Source organism: Anser anser (assembly GCF_964211835.1).
Source record: "Anser anser genome assembly, chromosome: 11".
Classification (NCBI taxonomy): domain Eukaryota; kingdom Metazoa; phylum Chordata; class Aves; order Anseriformes; family Anatidae; genus Anser; species Anser anser.
The window spans coordinates 5,960,816-5,985,974 of NC_139732.1; the positions used below are offsets into that span (position 1 = coordinate 5,960,816).

The 25,159-nt window shown below is 45.1% G+C and overlaps 1 protein-coding gene across 9 annotated transcripts in view; it reads right to left on the reverse strand.

Annotated features, from left to right (window-relative positions):
* Positions 1-5,519: 5,519 nt before the first annotated feature.
* Positions 5,520-25,159, reverse strand: part of ZNF423 (zinc finger protein 423) — a 214,690-nt gene continuing 195,050 nt past the window's right edge. For all 9 annotated transcript variants that reach the window (XM_083794807.1, XM_083794806.1, XM_083794811.1 and 6 more), the window contains one exon: positions 5,520-6,146. In XM_083794807.1, coding sequence (XP_083650933.1) covers positions 6,117-6,146 — 30 coding nt within the window. In that variant the 3' untranslated portion in view covers positions 5,520-6,116. The remainder of the gene's footprint in view (positions 6,147-25,159) is intronic.

A 25,159-nucleotide genomic window follows, 5' to 3' on the forward strand; every position in this document is an offset into this window, starting at 1 on the left:
CCAGCAGAAAAGTAGCCCACTCAAAAAAAAAAAAAAAGGAAAAAAAGGAAAAAAAGAGTTTTATTTAACAATACAAAAATCCCCACCCAGCCTAAGCAGCTCCCCAGCACGGTGCAGCCATTTCTGCTTGTGCCCACAGCCGAGCACTGCCCCGAGCAGCCCGGGGGGCTTCTCCTCCGCCGAGCGGCCGTGGGCCAGGTCAGCGGTGCTGCGTGGCGGAGCGGCCGCCTGCCGCGGGGACGCAGATGGCCAGGGATGGCAGAAGGAGGGGACAGCAGCAGAGAGCAGCGGGGTGGCGTGCCGCAGACTTGGGGAGGCAGCGAGCAAGCAGGACAGACAAAGCTGCTGGAGCCCTGCAGGGCTGCGGACGTGGCTGCCCCTAGCACCAGGCGTTCCCAGCTCAGAAGTTCCCAGCTTTCAGAAGATGCAAAAATGGGGAGAAAAGAGACAAAGGAGGAAAAAGCAGTGCTGCCATCAGCTCCAAGGGCGTCCTGTCCCCAGGCCTGGATCCTCCTGGAGCAGCACAGCGCAGGAGCTGCCCCCAGGCTTCGTTAGGGCCAGCACCACTCACACGACTTGTCCTGTATCTGGGTGAACCAACTACAACAGCAAAACCTCCAGAAAAGGAGGGAGTTGCATCCGCAGAGCACTCTGGATTTGCATAGAGGTGGCTCCCCAGGAGAAAAATCCCTCGCACTTGCTGGGCAAGGAAGAAGGAGAATGGAGGGAAAAGGTTTGGTTTGATCTGAAGAGTAAGACTGTACCTTTCGCAGGTGAGTCTGTGAGTACTGGAGCTGCTTCCCTGTGGATGGGGTCTAATGCCTGGAGCCTTTGCTGTGTAGCAAGGCAGGAGTGCCAGCTGAAGCCCAGCAGCTGCAGCTCTCTCTGTGTAGGTTTCTGGGATCATACATGTGTTGAATTCACACATCTTCTTCCGTGACAGCACTTACAAGGTGTTCTTATCCTGGGCTAACTACAGTCACAATACTGCAGGAACACGGTACTCCTAAGACCACTGCACCTCTGTCAAGCACAGGTCAGTCATTTCGCAGCTGTGGAGAGGGGAGCTTGTGTAAACCCCACTGCTTTAGGATGTGAGCCAGAACATGGAAACTGCTTGCACAGAGCAGGAAAAAAGCCTTCACTGCCTGTGCCAGAGAGAGGGACTTACACGTGGTAACAGCTAGACAAACACACACCAAAAATTGGTGTGCTCTAAAATGTTGGTAGGAGAAAGTGAGGACACTTGGGACACTGGGATGCACAATTCACTTCAATAGAAATGGCTCCTAGGGGGCAGATTTTCCATTAATTCCTGCAGTGGGTAGGGACGCTGTTGGAGGGACAGCCTCTTGCCCCCCTCACACCTCTGCTTTTCTGCTGCTTTACCCACCAGCTCCCTCATCTGCCACCCCGGGCCTGGGGTCGTGGAAGACTCAGGCTGGGTCACTTTCTGCCCCATCCTCATTTTCCTTTCATGTTTCCTCTGAGCTGCTGCACAGTGGGCTGACCTTTCCAAGTCCACTCAAAGATGTTCCAGCACAAAATGACCTGTCACTCACTCCCTCAGATGGTTCCCAAACTTTTTTTTTTTTTTTTCCCTTCTTCTGGAGGCAATGGACTGGTAACTTGCTTTTTCCAAAACTCTAAGGCACCTAACTGAAGGCTGCGACCCCTCAGTGAAGGTGACAAATTATGAACAGATCCACAGCGTGAGAAACCTTATTCTGGTAATACATTTGATTGGTCAACAGACAAGTATCTAGGTATGCATTGAAAAAAAATGCAAACATGTAAAGGTGACTGTGCAGACTTGTAGGTATTAATACTTCTTGATTAAGTATTTCAGTGCTTTTTGGGTATGTTGGTATGTAGTGAAGCTAAATGGAAAGATTCTTCAATGTGTAAGAGCTAATATACTGGACTGCTACAAATACAAGTCCGTTGTTAATCCACTGTGGTTATGAATTTGTATTTCAAAACATCTATATGACTTTTTTTTTTTTAAACACATTTAAAATTTGTTTCCAAACCATGATTTCCAACATATCACTCTCCCCAATGCCACTCAGATCATGAGGTGACTTTGCCTAAAGCCCATCTTCAGCAAGAATTACAGCAATTCAGGTTGGCACTTACGTGAGCCATCCGCACCGCCTGGGCCTCAAGCAGCTGGTTCCAGCCTGCGTCTGCGACGCCGCTGCACAGAAGCTGATCTCCAGCACGGAAGCTGCGAGTTACACCGATAGGGAGGGAGATGTTGCAGGCATTACTGAAAGCCTCTCCATCCCGTTTTGAATGCCTTGTAGCCGTAGAAATACAGGTGCATTTGGACCTGGTATATCTGACTGTTTTCCAAATGCCTTTTGTAGCACTTCTTGGCCACTAAGAAAAAAAGGGAGAAACCTCAAACATGTACCAGAAGCTGTGATATTATCTTTTTCCACCTGCACAGTTAGGCTGTTTTCCCTAGGAGCTTTTAACTGATACAGGAACTATATACTATGCTGGCAAAGCACTCCCTGGTGTGACTGCAGCTATGCCAGCAAAGCTGTGTTTTGTACCAGCACAGGGCTGCTCTACCCCCACTCCCAAGTGGGACAAAACAGCATGGAAAAAACAACCGCACAGGAGCCACCAGACAAAGGCCCCACGTTGTGCTGCAGAGCTCTCAGCTGCAGCCCTGGCTGGGTGCAGCCCCGCCCCGGGAAGCTCAGCCTGTGCAAAAAAGGGTCAGAGAGCAGCACTGCACTCTGGCAGGGGCTAAGGACCCGCATCTCTGGGAGCTGCGGATGTTCAGCGTGTCACAGATGCAGCTCTGTGATGAAGCACAAGAGCAGGCGGCTCTCCCTCTGCTGCCTTGCAGCAGCTTTCACCCCCACGCCCACAACCGGACCTTCCTTGGCCCATCAGAAAGCCGGTACCAAGAGAGCAGCATCCTGTGCCACAGAGTGTGCTGCAATTACAATGACGACTTTTCATGTGGGCCTGCTTATGTCACAAATACCACAGAGCATCCCAGAAGATTCATGCCGAGGGTCCCTGGACTTTGGTACATATTGTCTTAGAAAAACAAGGAAAGCAGCACTTGTCCACCAGCGGTCAAACACTACCCAAGTACTGTAAGATGTGGAGCACCTGCAGAAGATGAGCACAGCTCAATTTTCTCCCAGCCCTGTGGGTGCAGCCCAGCCCCTCTCTGGTCTGACTTGCGCTGCTCACAACCAAAGCTCATATACCAGCAGAAGGGACAAAGAAGATGACGCAGGGCCACAGCCCTCACTCTCAGGCTTCAGGTGCCCCCCCACATTTTAAAGCTAGGGTGGAAAACCAAACTATTGCTCTCTGCCACCGTTGCCCTTCTTCCTGCCCGTGGGCTGGTCAGGGTGCCAGGCAGATGCACCACGCAGCTTAGGCACACGCCTGCTTGGCGCCTCCAGGCTGAGCTCGGGCCCCAGCGCCCTGGCCCCATGCCCACCTTCCCAGTACAGGTGGAGAAAATGATGCATCTTGGAATAGGATCCCCACCCGGGAGTTCTCCATCTCAGCACAGTGAACATACACCTACTTTTAGCTAGTCAACAGGGAGATGCTGAGACAAAGGCCTGTGCTTCAGTACAACACCAGTAAAGCAGCTTTCAGAGCTGCGTGGAAACATCACTTCACCCTTGGGATACCCAACACAGAAACTTTTCCTGAACAAGCCCACATCTTCCTTTTCATTTCTGAAGCACTGCCCAGAAGTGATCAAGTGTCATTCCAAACCCGGCATCAGGCAACAAGCCTCCATTTCCAGTACCCCTGTTGTGAGAACCTCTGCCCAGAACTGCTGCCTTGCTTTTACCACAGAGGGAAAGATGGCACACGGGCTGTTACCAGAGCCCTGATGTACATTCCCTGATAGCTTTTCTTGCAAGGGCATGTTTATGAGCCTGTACTGCAAGACACTTCCATTTCACATCTTAAAATGTTGCCCGTGAGTTAGGAATATGCATACATTATGAATGAGAATAATGAATTGGTGATTTCATTATCTAATTTTTCAGCACATAAGCATCTGTGCAGTGGCTTATGGAGAAATAATCAAGTAGAAAACTAACATTTTCTTGAAAAAGATCATTTTAATAAAATGAGTTTGTTGCATAAACAGTGAGATAAGAATTATCTAGATAAAAACAGAACCGTCCTCTTTGAAATTAAAAAATGCTATTCCCAGTTTTGTTATAGTAGGGCTCATAAATTTCTTTATTAAAAATATTTTTGAGCCTAAAGTCTCTCTGAATGTCCATGCAATGCAATGCTATTTTAGTGGAATATCTGATAGATAAGTCTTCTATTCTGCCATTTGCCCCAGATGGGATGTTACGTCATTCTTTCCAGAAAGCTGAAAGGTTTTCTCAGACTGGAATTTGTACCTGCTCTGGCGCTTCCTACCAGAGGAATAGCCCTATCCTGGTCATGCCCAGCAGCCCTCCTTTACGTGCAGTATGTCCCACTGTCTTGAAGGAGCTACACGTGCACAACACAGCTACCAACATCAGCAAAGATCTAACCACTGAAAACATCTGCAGCGTCAACAATCTGTGCCCCTGCACTTGTTAATAAACTTGCTGTAGAAAGTAATTTGGGCACCGACTATGCTTCCTTGAAAACATTTTCTACAAAACATCATTTACATGCTCCAAGGCCAGACTCAGTACAATGACAACCAGTAGTGCTCTAGATCAGTGCAGAGATTTGAAAGGCTCTAGATATGCATCTATGCTGCAGTCTTGCCAAGCCTTGTGCACCGTGGGAATGGGTAACCACATTCATTTCAGCTCTCACAACTGCTGAACATCTTTCAGGACGATTATGGTTCATTGAAGTAGGAGGTACCATGAGAACTGCATCTCACTAACTTTTCAAAGTCCCTAAAAGGACTACTTCTCTGACTGGAGATATAACTTACCTCATTACCATATGGTATGTTTAAAATAAAGGAAAAAAGCCTGCTAATGAGCTCTATTAGGCTGTCTAATGGCAATTTCAAGTGTCAGAAGTATGGCAGTTACACAGAGATACAATACCTGTGGGCCTTAAGTCCATGTGACTGAAATACACAGCCCCCATCCAGGCCCTACAGGCCCGATCCAGCATTTGCACATTTGTATACAATCCCGAAAGCTAATTTTTTGGTATTGAAACCAAGAAGCACAGAGATAGGCTCAAGGCTCCTATGACCAAGTCCCCTCCATTCTTGCTGACCTGAGTAAAGTTTAAGAGTACCCCTAAGCTAGTACCTCCTTCCCATGCCCAGGTTTGTAACGGATGTTCTTACCTCACCTCAGTCCGACAGGGGAGGCGCATCCAGGAGAGAACAACGCCAGGCACAACAACAGGGCTTTCGCTTTTCTCCCATTCTTCCTTCCTCATGGGGTGCAGCTCTGCTGTGGGGTGAGCCATCGTTTGGCGTGATTTGCACATGTGAGCCAGCAGCGGTGATACAGCATGGACTGACAGAAACTCTGACACTAAGCTCATGTATTCCCTTTATTGAACTGTACTAGTTATTGCAATCAGATTAAGTCACATTTATAAAGCAGACCATCCAGTTGCACTGAAACCGATTATATTCATTACATAGTTTTAATCACTGTCCGGTGAACTGGCAAATCCAATCAAAGCATTAGTCTTCAATTAAAAAATTAAAAAGAAATATTCAGACAATAGCCAAGCAATCACATCACAATGCACAGTTACCTAAAATTGCAATTAAAAAGCAGTTTAAAAAAAAATCACATCTAATTTTTAACTATCAATATAATACAAGAAGCAACAAAGGGCAACAGCATCAAAGCAGATTTATCTAACACTATAAATTCAGTCAGAAGCAGAAGCTCTAAAGTACACTAGCTGAAGCAGGACAATAAAAAATACTGAGCATGGAATACTTTTAATCTCTCCATTAATATTCATTTCCAGCTGCTTATAATAGCAGCGCCTCATGGCCAAATCATTAGAGTTTTACATCTGGGTTGCAAATGACACTTTGATTGGATGTAATGTTCAAATGGTCCTCCCCACTGTGCCACCGTCAAGTCTTCTGCAGAGAGGTGTCCTGTAGTGCCAGTGGCTCACTGTGCGTGCTGGCTCAATGTGTGGTTCTGGAAAGACGAAAAAAGGAGACACGCATAAGGGGCAGAATAATAGAAAGCATGCCCATACCCTCCTACTCAGTACCATTTATGCAGAGCTCGACATAAAAGCTTCTCAATTATTACAAAACAAAATGCAATAAAGAAAAAGTACTCATAAGTAACAGCTGCCAATATGACACATTTGCTTTGTTCTGATAGATCTGTTAATGCTGGCATGAACTTAGAAAAAAAAATTCTACAAGCCAAGTACAGCCGTGAGGGTTTCTTTTTTTTTTTCTTCCCTCTTTCAATACATATAAAGAAAGTGGTAACACTTCATGGGCAAAATCTGCCTTTAGGGATTCCCTTAACTGTAACAATTAAAAAAAAAATCTGAATCACTGTGGGAACCCTTGCCATATTTTACTCTCTTATTCTCACTAGTAACGGGTGCAAGTACTGGCAGAGAGACACACCAGATTGTGACGCATACTTCTCAGTCCAAGAAATACTTCAGCAATAACAGCTGAACCACCAGTTCGGGCAATGGGGATATTAATCCCCAGCAGAAAAAAGACTGGACACGTAACCCAGAAGTTAAATCTCTTTAAAGAACTGGCTTTGCTCTACACATTTCTTTCAGCAGTTTAGTCTTTTTGTTCCCTTTTTGGTAGATTTGTAACAGCCTCATATCATCACGGTATCTTGCATCAGAGGATGCTGACCTGTCCTGCCACTTTGTGCAGGAGCCAATGACTAGTGAAGCCAATCTTGGAAGCACATTTTCAGAGCAGCAGCAATCACCTACGTTTTGTGTGCTGACTGAAACCCCAGTCCTATATATAAGCACAGCTTTATTTGTATAATTTTTAACTATTGGAGCAACTAATGAGGCGCTTCACGGTGAGCTTTTGTTGGGCATTCCCAATTATAAAAATCCATGCGCATTATTTCAAATCTGTGCAATTTCACTGGTCTTCATCCACCTAATAACTGAGCTGAGCAAGTCCGTCAGCTTAAGGAATACGTTTTTAAGCATGAAATGAATTTTGAATCTGATTATTTATTTACAATGACAGTGCTTTAAAATAAAGATATTTTAACTTTTAATAAATCATCTGGTTCTTCTACATTATCCACAGTTACATCTCAATTCAGGGGAAAAAAGTGATCTTCCACTTTATCCAGAGATGACATCTCCCTAATGAAAACCGTCTGTGCAAAGAGCTAGTGCGCGGCCTGCGATGCTCAGGCAGCGATGACCCCGTTTGCAGCCAGGATTTCTGGACTGTGCACTCCCAAGAGCTGACCACCAGGTGTCAGAAGTGCTGCTGACTTCCTAAATCATGTCAAAAGTTATCTGCGATACTGTACAGACGGGCAGCGAGGAAACTGCATGGTAGTGGTCAGGCTTTAACGTGACAAAAGGTTAGAGAGAAGACAGAAGTAGTATAGCTGGAGCACACCCAGAAGGATCCCTTGTGAAACTAAATGACAATCAACAGATGAAATAGCAAAATAACTGTATCTCGTTTAGCCTAACACTAGCCCTGACAGCACAGCCCCAGACAGCAATCCTAAATGTTTCCGAATAAAACAACGGAAGCACTGTCCAAAGATCTGAAAAGCTTATCAAGGGATAAAGCATTATATTAAAATCATGTCAAGTGAAGTGATAGTTGAAACAGCTTTCCTGTTACACCATTTAACAACACCAAACATAAAAACCAATGGCTTTTCATTTTACATTTTTACTTTTCATACTATACATGGAAATTTTCCTGGCTTTAAAGAGGAGCACCTTTGCAGTGCTGGCTGTTATTCTCTAATCAAGTAACAGAGTTATAGAAAAGGATGAATGGAACCCTATAGACAAAGTGGCAGCACTGACAAGAAGCTTGTCCACTAAACCTAACTAGAAAAACATTCAAATATTAAAGAATACACATACCACTCTGTGCTCAGACAGTCCTGAGCATTTTAACAACAGGCATTTCTAGTGCGCTTCATTACAATTCTTTTTTAGGTCATCCTGAATATCAACAAAAGGAGCGAAAAGTTTACCATCTTCCAGTCGAAAGAGGGGCTATTCACGGTAGACAAATCCATACTTATTGAGGCAGTGTCATTTAAAAGATAATGCACAATCAGCACTAGATGCGTGACGCGCAGTCTACAGTCAGGGAACATGATTTCAAACTTGTGTGGCTGCTGCATTGATTACACCAGGCAGGTCAATAAAGGAATGGTATGTGGCTCTAAATCTGATAATGAAGCTTTCATTGTGAGCCCTCCCTCCTCAAACGTAGGTTAATAATATGTTCTGAACACTCCTAATACAAAGAATGTACTGTTTTTTTGAACACAGTTTACATGAAAAAAAACAAATCCTGCAGCCATTCAGAGCTGAATGAGACAGGAGCTGAGGAACTAAACATGCTATAGGTCCAAGTGTAAATGTATACACGCACACTTCATATGTAGATCTTTATTTCCTCTTAATATCTTGGGAACATACCATTTATTCCCTTTGCAAGCACTCCTGGCAATCAATACGGCAACTAATCAAAGGACAAGGCAGTTAATAAACAGAGCCACATCTTACAAAGGATCTCACGTGTATCTGTGGTGCCTACAGACACAAGAGCCTGTATGCACCGAATCCCTCCTCTGCCTGTCAGAGAGAGAGGCAGATCCTGCGCAAGGCATACCCACACGAAGCACACATCCTGCCCACCCACGGGCTGCTGAGCAGCAGACACCAAGTTCCTGTGTGGGCAAAAGCCATGAAGACCAGGAGGGATGGAGAGTTTTGAAGTGTGTAATGCTACGGGAATGCCTCCACCCAAGAAGCCTTCTGTTGGCTGATCAGCAAACTTCATATCCCTTTTCAATAGGAGGGCAGGCTAGCGGGAAGCAGCTCTGATGTAATTTTTCAGCTCTAGAGTTTATATTTAAAGAAAATAATAATCTTAATGGTGATTTCCAAAGGAAAATACAGCAGGCACAAAAAGGAGGGCTCTCCAGGCATGCTTTCGCATGTATTTGCACGTGCCTACCTGCACATAAGCACATCCACACGTGTACGCACTTGGGGGCTGGCAGGAGGCAGGACGTAATTTGGAAGCTGAGCATTAAAAATGGCTCTTTCCAGCTCCTGTTAGGTCCCCAGGTTTATGCATGGCTCACAGCTGATACCCCACAGAATACATCATTCTGAGACATTATTGCAGCTGGAAAACTCTACAGCAGCACTGAGTCACCTGTCAAGATCAAGTAAGTCACAGCTTATTTATATGGCTAGGTTGGGATTTTTTCCCCCCCTTTTCTTAACAATGATGCAAAATGGATAGCAATTCTGTTCGCCACATCATTGGGAAAACGCATCCACCCTGAGCCCCAGGGCTGTCTCGGTGTTTAAGTGGAATTTTCTACTTGCTGCACAATCCCCAAATGAACTATTTGCGGAAGTATCTGTGACCAAGGAACTGGGTGACAGGTTTTGCAGGAAATAAAAAGATTTCAAGGAAGGGTTGATTACTGTCCTTGTACATACTGATCACCCTCCATGTCTTCCCTGGGGACACCCCCTGCCTGCCCTTTGGATGGGGATCAAGCCATTTGTGCAGGACATCAACAATGAATATTTCTCTCTTTCTACATGCATTATTGTGAAAACACTAGCATGACATTCTCCATTTTCAGATCACTATGTCAAGAAAAGCATCAGGCTTGAAAGATGATCCCTTACAGCAGTTAAACGAAGTCTTATGAGCTATATAAAGATCGAGAGAAAAAACACAGAAAAGCAGCACACGACGGAGCAAAGCTCCAAGCCAGGCAGTCAAGCTGGGAGTCTCCCACGCTGCAACAAAATTCCCTGCCAACAAGTCACAGGTGTACTACACAGGAGCAGGTGAAAAAAATAAAATGCAACTGCGAGGGGTGTGATAATGGTTTGAGGCCATAATACATCCAGTCTATAGTGCCATTGTGCATCTGTTACGTATTTAGGTGTTTCGTACCAGCCATTTTGGAGGTGTACTGTCTACGCGTGTGAGCACACACACCTACAAGACTGTGCTATGTTATGCAGGGGTAAGAAATGGCACAAGGCCAGCGATGCCCACCACCCTCCAACAAAATTCTTCAGCCTTCCACGGTTTTACACAGAGGTTGGGACTCAATTAAAGGTTATAAAGCCTCTCTCTCATTCCAAATTCCATTAAAATGAACAGAAACGGTTCCTCAAATCAGTTTGATAGGAATTACGGAGATAACAGGTTCACGTGACAAACAGCCAACGTGAGACCCAACTGGTGATCGGTGCCAGTTGCTGTGGCATCACAAAGCCACCCGGACTGGAAGCACCGGCTGCAGCAGTGCTGCATGAACACAGCTGTGTGGTCACACAACACTGAAGGTAATTCCTGCTAATCACTGGATTTCCCCAGAGTGCAGGGTCCTCCAGATCCAGGCGAGAGCCCCAGCAGCCCCTCTCCCTGCTGCTCCCCATGTCCCAGGCAGGTTCCCTCCCTGGAGGCCGCACCAGGCACTGGGGGCTCCTGGCTGCCAGCGACTCTGTGCTGTGCCCCCTCCTCTGTCCCTTATGGAGCAAGGCTGGGGGGGAACAATCCCTCTATGTAACATCAACACGTGCAATTTCTAGTCAAAACCTAAACCTCACATTCAGCTGCTGGCTTGAGACCAAGGTTCAAGTCTCACATTCAAACATATATGTATAAAAAAGACCAAGCAAAAACTCCAAACTGCTACAAACAGAAGTTGCAGTGTCTAAATATTTATGAAATACCATCTGCAGCATTCTTTTTTTCAAATGCTTTGTATCATTTGAATTCAAAATGGCCCAAAAATTTCTCAGGCATTATTCCTCACTGTATGTACATAAGCGCACACACGTGCGCAGGTAGTATCTCCCTCTAACAGCAATCCATAAAGATCAACATCTTTACGACTTGACTTTATAAAGAGATTACTTCAGGCAGAGGACACAAGACGACCCCTGCTTTAGCCACTGGAGATTATGCTCTCTACGGAAAGCTGTGAGCCTTAAATTGGTGCTGCTCTAATCCTAAACTGGAGAGGCATTCAGGGGATGCCATGACCCAGAAGAGCAAGAGAAAAAAAAAAAAACTAAGTGGAAAAAAAAAAAGCACACTCAGGAGGAGAGGGAGAAAAGAGAAAGAAGGGGAGAAAAGGAGAGCAAGCTTGTTTTACAGGATAAGCCTACTTATTTTTATTTTCAATTTTTGTTTGTTACTTTCCCTTTGCTATCAGACTAAAGAAAAATCACCTTTGCACCCCCTTGCAGTTTGTATGTGCTTATTTTTAGAACTGTTTGACAATTATCCAAGGGTCTAAGACTAACAGATGGCCTGTCTTAAAGCCTCATATGTTCACTAGTTTGCACTTCTGACAAACAGTAAATGTACTCAAGAGTGTGCCATAAACAGGGCTGAATGAATACTCAGAACACAATTTAGTTAATACACTTCATTAAAACTGATAGTGGTAACCAATGTTTCCCATAAAACCAGGTGTTAATTCCCCTTCCAGTTGTTTCAGGTAGCTCCTACCCTGTGACATTTATATGTTTAGAACCCACTTTTCCAGGAAATACAGCATCGCTTCTTCCCTTTCCCCTGATACTTCACCCACCACATAAAATACTCGTAACAAGTGAACTCCAAGTTATCATGGTACTCAATAAAAAAAAAATTGTCAGGCAAGACAGGTTCACATGTCCCTTCTTTATCTGAAGAATCCCTTGAAATCGAGGTAGAGGCAAACGAAAGGTGGCACATCCTTTGTGAAAGGAGAAGTCTGCCTGTGTTACTGCCTCCTTCACATCTCTGAGCATCTGATAACTTGCCATACGTCAGTCAGCCCCAGTGCTAGCACACTTTGAGATGGCACTTCAACAAATGCAGTTAGGAAGCTGTCCTTTACAATGCATTGAACCAAAAAAAAAAAAGAAAAAATCACTTCAAGTGTCTAAGAAGATACATCTGGAGGTTTGGTGTCAGGTGAAAGCTAAGCTGGCTGCTTCAGATGGGAGTATTCGCACCGCAGTTACTCCGATGCACAGACTTGGTTACTTGGGGCCAAACACATCTCTCACCAGAACACAGAAACACTCACTCGTGCCAGTGGGAAGCCGGCCTGTGGCCCTGCTATTGCCCCTGCTCCTGCCCACAGGGTGGGCTGGGCAGCCCACGCCACAGGCAAAGCCCCCCCACAAACCTGCCCGGCTCCACGCGTGGCACCAGCCACCCCGAGCGGGCACTTTGTCTGAAGCCAATAGGTTCTGAACTCGTAAAATATTTACAGGGGAAAAAAGCTGATCCGCACATGACCAACTGAACGCTGTTGGCTTTTTTATAAATCTTTTTCTATTGCTTGCATTTTTCTATATTGAAATGCAAGTGCCCAGGCATTGTTCCTTAAAAACCAGACAAACACGCACAGGCACCCCCCCACCGCCTGCCTTTGTTCTGCCTACACGGGGTCTGCGGGCTCTGCTGCTGTATTGGACAGCCTGAGCAATACACTTCCTCGATTTTATCTCTATACTTAACACCACTTTTGTTAATTTTAACATATTCTTGAATTTTGATAGGCATTTGTATCATTCTGGGTGTGAAAAATTACCTTTTAATAGAAATACCTTCCTTATAGCTATTTTTCCCAGTGCCAGCCCTTTCTTGCACCAGCTAAGGATTTTTTAGATGATTTATGAATTTAATTTCTCTTCTAATTCAGGTTGCTCAGTCCTAATCAGACTTTGACAACTCACCTAAGGTGTTTTCCCCTTTCCATGTGAGACTAATAACACTGTACCATCAGTCTTCTAGGCCTGCCATCTCTTGTATTCTCTAAAAACTCAGAACAAAACAAGGCGATCCCATTACAAGAGAACTCCAAATGCTAGTTTAAGCCTGGCATAGCCTCTCATATTCGATTAAATATTTTACTGAAAAGACTATATGCTCCTTCCAAAAACACGGGATAAAATGCTGAAGCACAAAAGAAAACCGAAGCCTTTGGGAAAATTTCCTTACCACGACGCTTTGGAAATAAAAACCACAGGAGAATATATTATTAAGAAATAACCAGAGTCTTCTGTTAGAGAAACTCACCGTAAACACACTCTGATTCACTGAGGCACCCAATGAAACAAGGGAGCTAATAATACCTGTCCTGGGGGACCACGTGCTCCTGAGAATTTTACTCAGAAATGCAAATGTATCCGCATCCGTGTGGCTCGTAGCCTACAGTGTGCCACGCACAAGATCAAAATAAGCAGAGGGAAGAACCTTGCACTTCTTAACGCGAAGGGAGGGGGACAAATTTAATTACCATTATCAGAAGCACACAAAACAGTATTTTTGGAGCTCCTACACTCCTCCCCCAGCCCCCTGGGCTCTGCCTGGGCGAACCCCGGCGCTCCTGCAGGCCCCGAGCGGGGCTGCGAACAGGACGTCCGCATGCGGCCCTGCGACTACCCGGGGTGCTTCAGCCTCGGCAGCAGCAGTCCCCATCTCTCTGGGCCACGGTTGCCCACACAGTGGGCAGCAGACCCCAAACCCTCTGCCTGGGCCCGAAGTAACCTCCAAAGCTTCCTGACGAACACCAACACCTTGCTTCCAGTCCATTCTGACATTCGAGCCGGGCCAGGCAGAGGAAACCCCTACTGCACACGTGTACAGCCCTCTTCAGTGCTACACCACCAGCTCCACGGCACGTCCAGTGCTGCCCTGGTTTTATCCACTTCTGGGTCCCAAACAGGGAAGCGATGCATTTCAAAACCATTTGCAAGGCAAAACCATTTTCCAGGAGTCCTTCCTAGTTATTCCTCTCAAATAGGCTCCAAACAAATCGCGTATCTGGAGCATATCTTGTTAATCCCTCCTTGGTCTAGGGTAAATCAGGCTGCAGAAGCCAGTTAATTGTTCCTTTCTTTCAGGGCTGGCATCACCATTATGGGACCCTTCATAACTCTTCTGTAAGCACTAAATTTCCTGATTTGTTCTCTGTTGTAGGACCAGGAGAGCATCCTCTCACACCCTTTTTCTCAAAAACTAGTTAAAGCTAAAGGAAAATGCTTTACATAGTACCTTTAGCACTCACCAGTCAAAATGCATAGACAAAAGCTTCATTGAAGGGCTGTTTCCATGGGAATATAAACCAACAAAAGCCAGGAGATTCAAAGTTGAACCTAAAACCAGCTCCTTAACTTGCCCTGCTGTTCCTCAGCATGCCAAGGGTCACTGAACAGCATTTCATTTTTTGTAGCTTTTTTTCCTGGAACAGTTAGGTGTTCCTGGGGTAAAGGACTGGGTATAAAACAGCCTCAGCCTTGATTGTAAATTTTAATGCAAAGATGAAGAAGAGCACATCTTGCAGTCCTCACTCAGGCTATGTCCTCCATTGAGAACAAATGGGGCTGCAGCTGGACAAAGTTCTAGGACCAAACAAGCCAGTGCAGACAGAGGGGGTTCACCCAAATGAGCTGCACCTATCGGCACCTGGCTTACAGGGTATCACAGCTCTCCTCTGGGATTTCTTTTAAAAAGCAACTGAAGTAAAATTCCCTCTGATGGAATACTGATGTGACAAACTGTCTTGCCTTGTGTTATGGATATGTGTTTCTTAAAGGCAGATAAATATCCCCGTCACGGGACACCCGCATCCTACTCCACCGGTAATACGAGCGGTCAGTGACCTGTTGCCTTGGACATAAAGGCTGTTACTGCCCATTTCTTATTTCCAAAGGGGTATAAAATCCTCCAGTGCAATCTCGGCTATAAAGCAGCAAGGCCACAGTTTACAGAAGCACTTTACCTGCCTCCCCATTAGCGTGCATGCCACTGGCAGAGCAGAAGTCTGCAGGCCAGACTGTGACCAGCCCGCTGCCCGCAGGAACTAACCCCAGAGGTAGTTAGTGTGAAAGAGCCAAGGACGACGGGTTCCCAGAAGGAAAAGTGGGGCCAAAATATCACCAATGCGAGCCATCTCCTCACAGACATCGCGAGAGGAAACAGAGGCAATGTCACTGTGGTGTGTGTGTGAGACAACTGTAGCTGTGAACAAAACATGGGATTTTCCAGGCAGTGCTATTGCATTACAGGTGTCTGGTCATTGGAGAAGTTGACTTTTAAGCAGCAAGATGCTATGTTTCAAACGATCACAATTTTCTGCAAAGATTAAGAGCACGTGTGAGCCCCAGAGGAAGAATTTTCCCCTCTCTACCCCTTTTGGAGACACAGTGGTGTAATGCACCGAGGACAGATACGCTGTGTGCAGTCCAAGCTCAGTGCCCACAGCACGTGTTCAGGTTTAACCGCACCAGGAACGAACGAGGGGGCTCAGCAGTCGGGCACAAGCTCGCTGGCTCTGCGTGGGCAGCGTGTGGGCTGCTCCTGCGCCATGCAAAGCCGGAGCGACTGGGCTCTGTGGAGGTGACCTCAGGGTGCCTGTGCCACCTGCCCAGGACATGGCACAGAGGACACAGAAGACGCTCTGCAGAGAATTAGCTCAAGCACAGCCAAATGGATAAGCTCAGGACTGCTGCTGCCAAATCTGGGCTCATGCAGAGCCAGGGTGACGAAGTCTTGCTGAACCCAGGCTGACCTTGCACAAAGCCATGAGGTATCTCCACGCTGAACCCACCGGCAGGTGCAGTCTTATCCGTATCAGCTAGATTTTTCCAACAAAGCCCCATCACCTCATTGTGTACAGGCAGTTTAGTATATTGCAAGTTATTCCATCAATATGAAACGTGAAGAAAGGACAAAGCATTAGCATTCAGTCTGTTAGCATTTACTGTGCGAGTCAGGTTGCTACACACGTGTGCTCACCCTGTGCACAAGCCACTGCCGTGCCATTTGTGTTTAACATAGGTAGAAACCACAGAACAGGCTCAATCTGGGAACAAACTGCTTTCTAAATGATATTCCTTCCTTTCTCCTCAGGTCAAGGTGTGATACAAAACTACTCTCAAAATATGATGTTAGAACAGAGCATTCCTTACACAGGCATTAGTGTACGACTGACTATACTGCTCTGAAAGCAACTTCAGGAAGAGCATGCTGCCGAGCACAGAGCCGAGCTCCCTGAAAGCAGGCCGGGCTGAGCACCCACAGCCTTCCCGACAGAGGCACAGAGGTGCCGGCAGCCACAGTCCTGCACGCAGGCCCAGCTGCAGGCAGGCAAGCTCCCAGCTCCCAGCCTGCCCATTCCTTCTTTGTTCTCGCCCAGCCCCATTGTTTCCTGGCCACTCACCACACGTGGGGCCCGTGTCTGACCTCGCGGGGCACGGGGAGCAGGCAGGCCAGCGAGGAACGAGCCGGCGGCGCTCCCGTGCTCCTTATGGCAGCACCAGGAAAGCTGGCCGCGAGGCAGGACCCTGTCCTCAGCTCCATCCAGCAGCGATGGGGACAACACTGCTCCTGCCACCTCTCACTGACCCAGGAGACAAACCCACAGGTTAAACCCCCGATCCCTTACTCAGCTGGTCAGAGGTACGCCCACGGCCTTTTAAATTTCTTCATGAAGCTATTTTTCAGATTCCTTCTAATGGTGGTAGCGGCAGAGGCTCCACTGGCACCGCAGGGGTAGGAAACAGCGGTACGGCATCAATCCAGGATTTCCTGTCTGAAATTTAGGCTTCACATCTAAAATACAATACACACACAACGTCTGTACGGCTGAGGAAACACAAGACGCTTGCCATACATTTATTATCTTCCTGGGGAAATGATATAGAGGACAAAAGAGACTATGTTTACTCCCTCCCCAGCTGCTTTTACAATCTAAAAATTTATTTCTCCTGGACATAAATTTCAGATTTAAACGAAATCCCTGAAACCTAAAGATGCCACATGGTAGAGGCTAGGGCAGTATTTCTTCCTATTTTGGAGACAGAGTGTTTAATGCGTTGCTCTGTTAACCAGTAGCCTTAAATTTCTGGGGAAAAAAGGAGACAATTAGACTGTGGCAGACCCTAGATGCAAATACAGGCAACTGATTACTGTCTTCATACACAGAGTTAAAAATATCTGGTTATTGAAAATGATTTTCGCAGTCCATTGGGGCTTATCTAGGTTTGGGCTGAGATGTTTATTTTTTCTGCGGCAGCCGTACTGGGGGATTCTTTTACAACATTTCCTTACGCTGTAGCTATATATCATTCACATCTCTGAAAACTGACCGCCTTCCTATGATGCAAGAAATCTCTGCAATTAGAAAAACAACCATCTTCTCTTTGAGGAAAATAAAGTAAAATAAATAAAATCCCTGTCCAAACCAAGTCAGCAGGTAAGATAGCAGTGTTCTTGAGGCAAATGCAAAAATCCAGGCTATAAATTTGTGTTAACTGTTACAAATATATCCATCTGTTCACAGACTAACTAGTGACTGAAACTGATGAATCCACTGAAAGGTAATTTTCAAGTCCACTAGCGTCTGTCCTCTTCTAGTAATAAAGTAAATGCTTTTCAGTAACTGTGCTGCTTTTGAATGCCAATTTCCATTTAAGTAGGCTTTGGTTTTGGCTCTCTCCACAATAAATAAATAAATAAAATAGTAAATACCTTTTCTTTCCAAAGGTCAAACTAAGCTTTTAAAGAACAAGCAACATTTCAGCAAGCCAGAGAGGACAAAACTCCAATCAGATAAATGGTGTGTGTAATGATTGAGAACCACGGCTGCCTCGGGTTTCTTGAATGGGCTGCAGGATAGAATTTGGCACAAACAGCCCGATGTTGAAGCTTACATCTCTTTTACTGCAGACAAGAAATTCACTAAAATATATAAATAATGAATGTGGCTAGGGATCTCTGCTGGTACTACTGCTGGTTCTGCAAGATGCAGGAGCAGAATCATAGACTGCTCCATGTTTTTGTTATTAGAGAATTCTTGTTCTCCGACAATAAACACAGAATATTTTAACTGAAATGGCTTCTGCAACACATACAATATAAGTTTCAGCTCTCTGAAAGTGCCAGCAAATTGCAGAAAGATAAGTTACAAAGACATACCTAATTTGCTGTGATGAATTGTGTGCATGCTTCAGTGATCAAAACTGCAGCTGAGACCTATTATATTTAATGATCTAGACATTTCTTGTGAAAACACTCAGGCATATACTGTTATGTCTGGACAAGCATCCCCATTTTGCTCGATCAGCAAGCAAATGAAGAAACCGAACTTTTAAAAGCATGCTGTACACCCCCTTGGATGAGCTGCTTAAAACAGAAGCTGATCAAGCTCCACGATTTTCCTTAAATAACGCTTATGCTCTGCCCTTTCCAATGCAGCATCCCTGTTCCTTTGAAAACTGAAGTCAGTTCCTTTGGACGATAGCGACACTCACAGGAGGAAACAGAGCTAATCCCTGCTCAGAACCCAAACTACGCTCCCCAGCAGCTACTACAGCAGAAGAAAATCAAAGTGCCTGCGTTAGAGATCTCTCCCCATCAGTGAATACAAAGACACATTGTGACAAGACTTTTGTGTGCGTGTGCAGGGGATTCTTTTCTTTGCCTATATACTACAGAAATACTATTTCTAGCATAAGGACCGTGCCCAGCCTGGAAAGGCATGTGCTACTGAGCCTGATGGTGGGAGGGCTGAGCAATGGTACCTGGCTCTGCTGTCCCCAAGGACGCCGTGGCCGCGCAGCCAGCTGTGCTGATGGGCACGCTCGCAGCCCCGCAGCTTGCAGCCCCTTTGCTCTTGGCTCCAGGCAGAGCAGAAGGAAACAAGGCTTTCTGCCACCTTCCTATGGGGATAAGAATTTCCCCTTATGAACACATGAAGGACTGCTGAATAGAAGGTCTGAGGTTTCCTGAGCTCTCAGTGTGGCTCCTCCAATATTTTCCTGCATCGATTTGGGTATATTGTTCAACTTCAGCCTTTCCAAATTGGTAAAAACAACCTTAGAAAGAGTGCTGGTATGGTTAATTCATTGACAGTTGTAAAAAAAAAAAAATAAAAAAAACCCACACCACACACAAACAACAACACAAAGCAACAACAAAAAAGAGAAAAATAAACAAAAAAAGCAGATCTAGAGAGAGAAACCACACAAAATATTCTTGCAACCACACATCCAAGAGCTCGTTTTCTCCCTCCCTGGTCAGTCTGAACAGTTTTCTATCATTCATTGTTCAGCAAAATGGAGCAAAACACATCTTGTGCGTTTGACTCCAGAAATAAGGCTTCCAAAGTGCTATTTCATTCACCTGAGAAGCTGCTAAATACAATCACAGTGGTTATTTGTGATAGTGTGGTAAAGAGTGAAGAAAAGGTATTTGCTAATTGTTGACATAACAAAATTAATTTTCCATCCCTAAACTTTTTCTCATCTCTCCTGTGAGCTCTGATGCAATGTTACTGACTGGCACTGCTGAAATGCCAACTTGCATTTCTCATCCTTAATTTCTCTCTAAATGTCATTAGTAATTGTTATTGCCAGACCAGAGAGTGCAATCTGGTCTTTCCGAAAGAAAATCTATTTCTCATTTCTTCTCCTGTGCTTCCTCCTTTCAGCTAAGGATGGATGTCTAACATAGCCCATGCATCCTGTTTCCAATAGGATGGGACTGCGTTAGTGTTTCTGGAGATAAAACATTGCTGCTTTATCTGTTTATACAGAGAATTCATGGATCTTTATTAATACCAAATTGTATATTGAGAGCAGTCAGTGTTTTTGAAAGCTGTGCTGTAAAGACAAGTCTTAACTGAGTAAAGCCAACAAGTGCAGGAAAGAGCCATCCTTTAACATGCACCTACAAACTCCTCTCTGGATTCCTCCATAGATCTCCTTGTTTTGGCAGTTAATCATGTTATAAAGGTTTCCCCTTTTGTATTTGACATATTGTGTTTTTTTCTCTCTTTCTGCCACACGGAAAAACCAAACCTTCAGCCAGGATGTGTAAACTGCAGCTAACTTCGGTCAGGATTAACGTGTCGCACACTCTTCACACCCACAAGTAGAAGTGGTTTCCACCTCTAGGTGCGACAGGGAGGTTGGGTAGCTGTGCTCGAAGGGAAACCTGCCAGCGCAAAAGGCTGGGTCCTCGCACATCATTACACACCACGCCGGTGACTTGCACGGCTATGTGCAGTACCCACAGAATTTGGTCTCCAGTACTTGGGGCGAGCAGTACCTCAGCACTTGGCTCAGTCTTGGGAGGGACGGCGTCTGCCAGGAATGACCCTTACACGGGCTCTCCAGAATCAGCGCATCCTACACACACGTCTGCATTGTGTTTTGTAGTGTACATAAAGTGACCAGTTCAAAACTAGGCTGCATTTCCGTATCCACTAACTAAAGGCATCTTAGCTCAGAATAAATAGACATTTGGACATTTCCAGCCAGGAATTGTGCTTTCAATAAACACAATTGATGCATATACATTGTCTCTTGGCGGCTTACACTCCCGCCCATCTGTTGGGATGGCATGGTGCCTACGCAAAAGTTGGTTGGACCCTTGCCCTAGGGCATAGATGACAGGCACCGACGGGTTTAGCTGGGCAGCCTGAGCAGCGAATCCAAGTGCCATCTCTGCTGTAGGAAGCCCCTTCTGTGTGCCAGCGCTGCCACATTGGAACGACATACCTCCTTACACTTGGTCACACATGTTGACACTTGGGTGCGCTTAAGTGCATTAATGACTCAAACGATGCCTTTCACCTGGCTCCCTTTTTTTCCACCCCCCCACTCTGCATCACTGCTGGGTTTTCTGCAGTTGTTAATGCCAAGTTGCACACACTTTGTTAGCCAGGGCTGGCCACAGAACAGCGTTAATGGGGAAAGAAATGAAGGAGGATTTTTTTTTTTGTTATGGGACAGGCTACTCGTATTTCCAAGTGTCATCTCCGGTGGGTCTTTGTAGACTGGAGAGATCTCTCTGTGCCTCACTAAGACACCTCAGAGATGACAAAAATGCAGCTATATATTGATCAGAATTTTCATTTCAAATGAAAAAAAAAATGCTGCACCTCATCACCATGGCAAATGCAGGGCAATTTGGGATTTCTGCACCATCCTCACCCAAAGCAGGAGAGGCCAAGCAGCCTGGCTGTGCCAGGGCACCCCCACCCACAGGGGCAGGAGCCACCGCCTCCCTTTGTGCTAGGAAAGGAGGTGCTGCCAAGTGCACAGCGGTGTGTAAGAGTGCCCCCCCTGCTTTCACATACAGCATTCACCTTGCTGGCAGTCAGGCCCAGGAAAAAACCTCAGCCACAGCTCCTGCACAGCCCCAGAAGCATTCCCACGTAGTCTGCAAGGGCACTTCCAGCTTTGGTCATCAGATAGCCTGCTCCTAACCCCAAATCTGTACGCAGCCATATAGACCTCCTCTGCTGGTTTTAAACACACATACTGAGAGCCAGAGACCTGAGAGGCAAAATTCTTCATCGCTGTGACACAAGAGCAGAGGTAAAACTTCTGGTTTCACAGTCCATAAAGAACGCTCAGGCAGACAGACTCAACATGATGGGTATGTGCCTACAGCACTTTTAATTTTTAATTATTGTTAGTTATAATTATCTGACTGCGTCTGAATGAAACCCAGCAATATGGCTGGAATAGATTGTGGTATTCTCGTAATTTATTAGCTTTGTAACTACTAATAATTAAAATTTAACAATACTCTAAGCACCATAGCAACATTTTTTGAGAAACACTAGCCAAATCTGCTCAAATAACTGACTAGACCATTTTCAGGATTTTAAAAGGAGGAAAAACACTATATATATGTGTGTGTGTGTGTGTGTATTTAAAATGCAGAGATGTAAATTCTGTTTAAAAGAAAAAACAGATTTTTACTTACAGAAAATTAATTCTGCACATAATTTTTTTTGATACTTCATATGAAACCTAGAGCTTGTGGTTTGTTTCCAGCAAGAGGCTTCTGTGCTTAACATCTAAGTCATGCACAGTCAGTCACGCAGGGTTAGGTAAGTGACTTTCAGAGACAGATGCATGTTAGGTTCTGTTTGTCCTGCCATCCTCCCATATCCCCAGGGAAAAATATTTTCTGCAACATCATCAAAATACCACAGATTTGCATTTCTCTCACTGACTTCATGGACACTTAAGCCTGGAAGCACTGAGATATTTTAGGGTCTTGCAAGCTCATAGGGCTGTTTGCAAGAAAAATTTTACTCCTATTTAAGTAAGCTTTCCTCATACCTCCAGCAAGTAGGTAAAGCCCGTTTTTCAAGTAGGAGCTAGAAACATTAACCACCAAGTGAGTTCGAATAGCTGGGTCCAGACCCAAGATCTCCGTAGTCTCTCCTCTGTGCTCCAACCACTGTTGGTAAACTGAGCCCTGTGGACTTGCCTGGGTGCAGATGGGCCATGTACAAGCCCAGGGGCTCTCCTGCTCCCCACTTGCTCCAGAGGACACTGCAGCATGGCCCAAGAACCGTCAGTGTGGGAGGCTGGAGTTGTTGCTCCTTCTGGCCCCACCAGCGGTCCTGCCAGGGAAGCCACCAGGGCTACAGGCAGCACCTCGATGTCCCCATTGGGATGCAATGCGCCCTGTGGTGCCTCACTACGGTGCCCTGCTTTCCTGGGCAGGATACAGCGCTCCAGAGCAGACTCATCTAACATCAAGCTGACATTAAAAGCAGACTTTAAAAAGAAAACCTGCTTAGGGCTTGATCTGCTGTAATCAGCGGAAAGAATCCCAAGGACTTTGATGTGGACCAAATCAAGCCCCTGGAGGACGTTCATGGTAAATCATTATTAATATAATGAGTGCAATTTCTGTGCAGCAGCTCTTGCCTGTTTATAGATATATGAAAATTGCCAGCTTTTCACATAAAACAAAATGAGGAAGGAGACAGACCACAGTGTTAACCAATGAGCCATAGTAGCCACTCTCCTTTTGATACACGTACATTTAAAGAACCTGGGCACTTGAAATGACAGCAAATTCCTCCAGTGAAGCTCCCTTAATTCAGTAGCTTGACATATCTCCAAATCTGAACAGAAAGTGCTTTATTCATCGCAGGCAATAAAACACCTGAACACCTGTGCTAGGAAAGACCTGGCAGGTACCCTGCTCCCTCGGTACCTGGATTATTTGCGCATTGTTTATTGTATCCCTTGCCTTAGTTATCATCAATTGTAATCATTTAGAAGGAAACCGTATGATTAACGGTACACAAGCAAACAGCAGGAATTAATCCTTTAAATGCAAATACTTCATTGGTTATGTGATGGCTCCCTGGAAAAAGCAGTGGCAAAAGAGTACCCATGAAAAATCCTCCTAAAGTTTCTTCTAAAAAAAAATATATATATCTCACTGTTCAGTCACAATTTGCTCAACATAATTCTCAATGCAAGTGATCAAGCAGATACATTGCCCAGCTGTGAACAATGCCACAAACATAATTCTCAACACGCATTACGTACCATGATTTCTGACCCATCTCTGGAGTGGGCAGGACTCCCTACTACACTTTACATAGTAAAACCCAAAATCTCAGTTGTCAAAAAGCTAGTTCACCCCCCCGTGTGCCATGATGGTTTCAGCTGCCTGGTGGCAGGCAGTCACCTCTTGACCAGTCCTACAGAGCAAGCTCGGTTTCAAAGGGATCCTTCTGCCCTACCTGCGAGGGACCCCCCAAAGCCCACCTCTCCGCTTGTTTCAGTAAGCACACTTCAGCAGGAGGAATGAAATGCCACAGCCTTGATGTATTATGAATTAGGTATAAATTTACTTTTTTTTTTTTTTCCCAGAGTATTTTCATCATATTCATGGATGTCAGTCTCTGCAAACAGGATGTGAAAAACTAGGAGCTGCTTGCCTCTCCTCCGCTGCCCTAAGGGCATGCTGGGTTATCACACATACCGTTTCCACTGTGTTTCATACTTAACCGTACGGTGTTTTGTTTCCTTATTTCCAATGAGATAACATAACCAGTTAAATAACTGTTCTGTTTTCTTTTCCTCTGGCAGTATCAGCATAACCTCACTGACTCATCACTCCAGATTCACACCAGAATTTCCACAGCTTATTAAACCAGCCCTATTCCTCCCAGCTTCCTTAAGCCTTGGTTTTATGGCTCCATCAGACAGCACAAACAAAGCATAAACACTTACTAAAACACAACTGCTAGTTCACAAATGAAGAGAGGGTTTCAGAGTTTTAAGAGTATTATGCTGCTGAAGCAGAATTTGCCCCAAGCACTAAGATGTATGCTCAGAGTGGTGACCTTTTTCCATCACATCACAGATATGCCCTTCTTAACATGCATTATGTTCAAGATAACTGTTCAAAGAAATGTTTACAAGTCAGCAGGGCTAATTCCTAGCCCAAGACATCTCTAGAAGTTGCCTTTTCCTGTGCTGCACGTCATTTTCCCCACCCTCTTTTTCCTTTTTTTTTTTTGTAAGCATGCCTCTCAATTTCTTCATGAAATATTTGAACGCCCTTTTTTTCCCCAGAAGTATCTTCAATGGTTTCATTTAAAAATACAGAAGTAAACAAGGCATAGGTTCGTATTTTGACTAAAAAGGAATAGCTGTTATTTTACACCAGTGGGAAAACAAGATCAGAACTGAAAAGTCAAATCCATCAAGCAGAACCATTTGATGGACGGTGATTTTCTCACCTAAGAACAATTACACTATTAAGGTTTACGCACATTTAACTCTAACTAGCAACTGAACAACTGGCTCACTAAAATAATACTGCGACTTCCTTACTTAACAAAAATATCATGAACAGTTGAGGAATTTGGAACAGATAGCTTGCAAATCAGTAACTGGTGAGATAATCATGCAAGTCAGACTGGATCAAGAGTCTTGAGCATTCCTAACTTATTTATACACAAATTTTGTGTCCTCCTTGGCTCAGGTATTTGAATTAATAAAATCCCTGGCATCAAGTAAACACCTTTTTGAGTCAGCCCTGAAATAAGGACTGAAACTGTGCAGCTAAGTATTGAATTTTCATTCAGCCAACACCATTCAGAGCAACTTGTGTAATTATTAT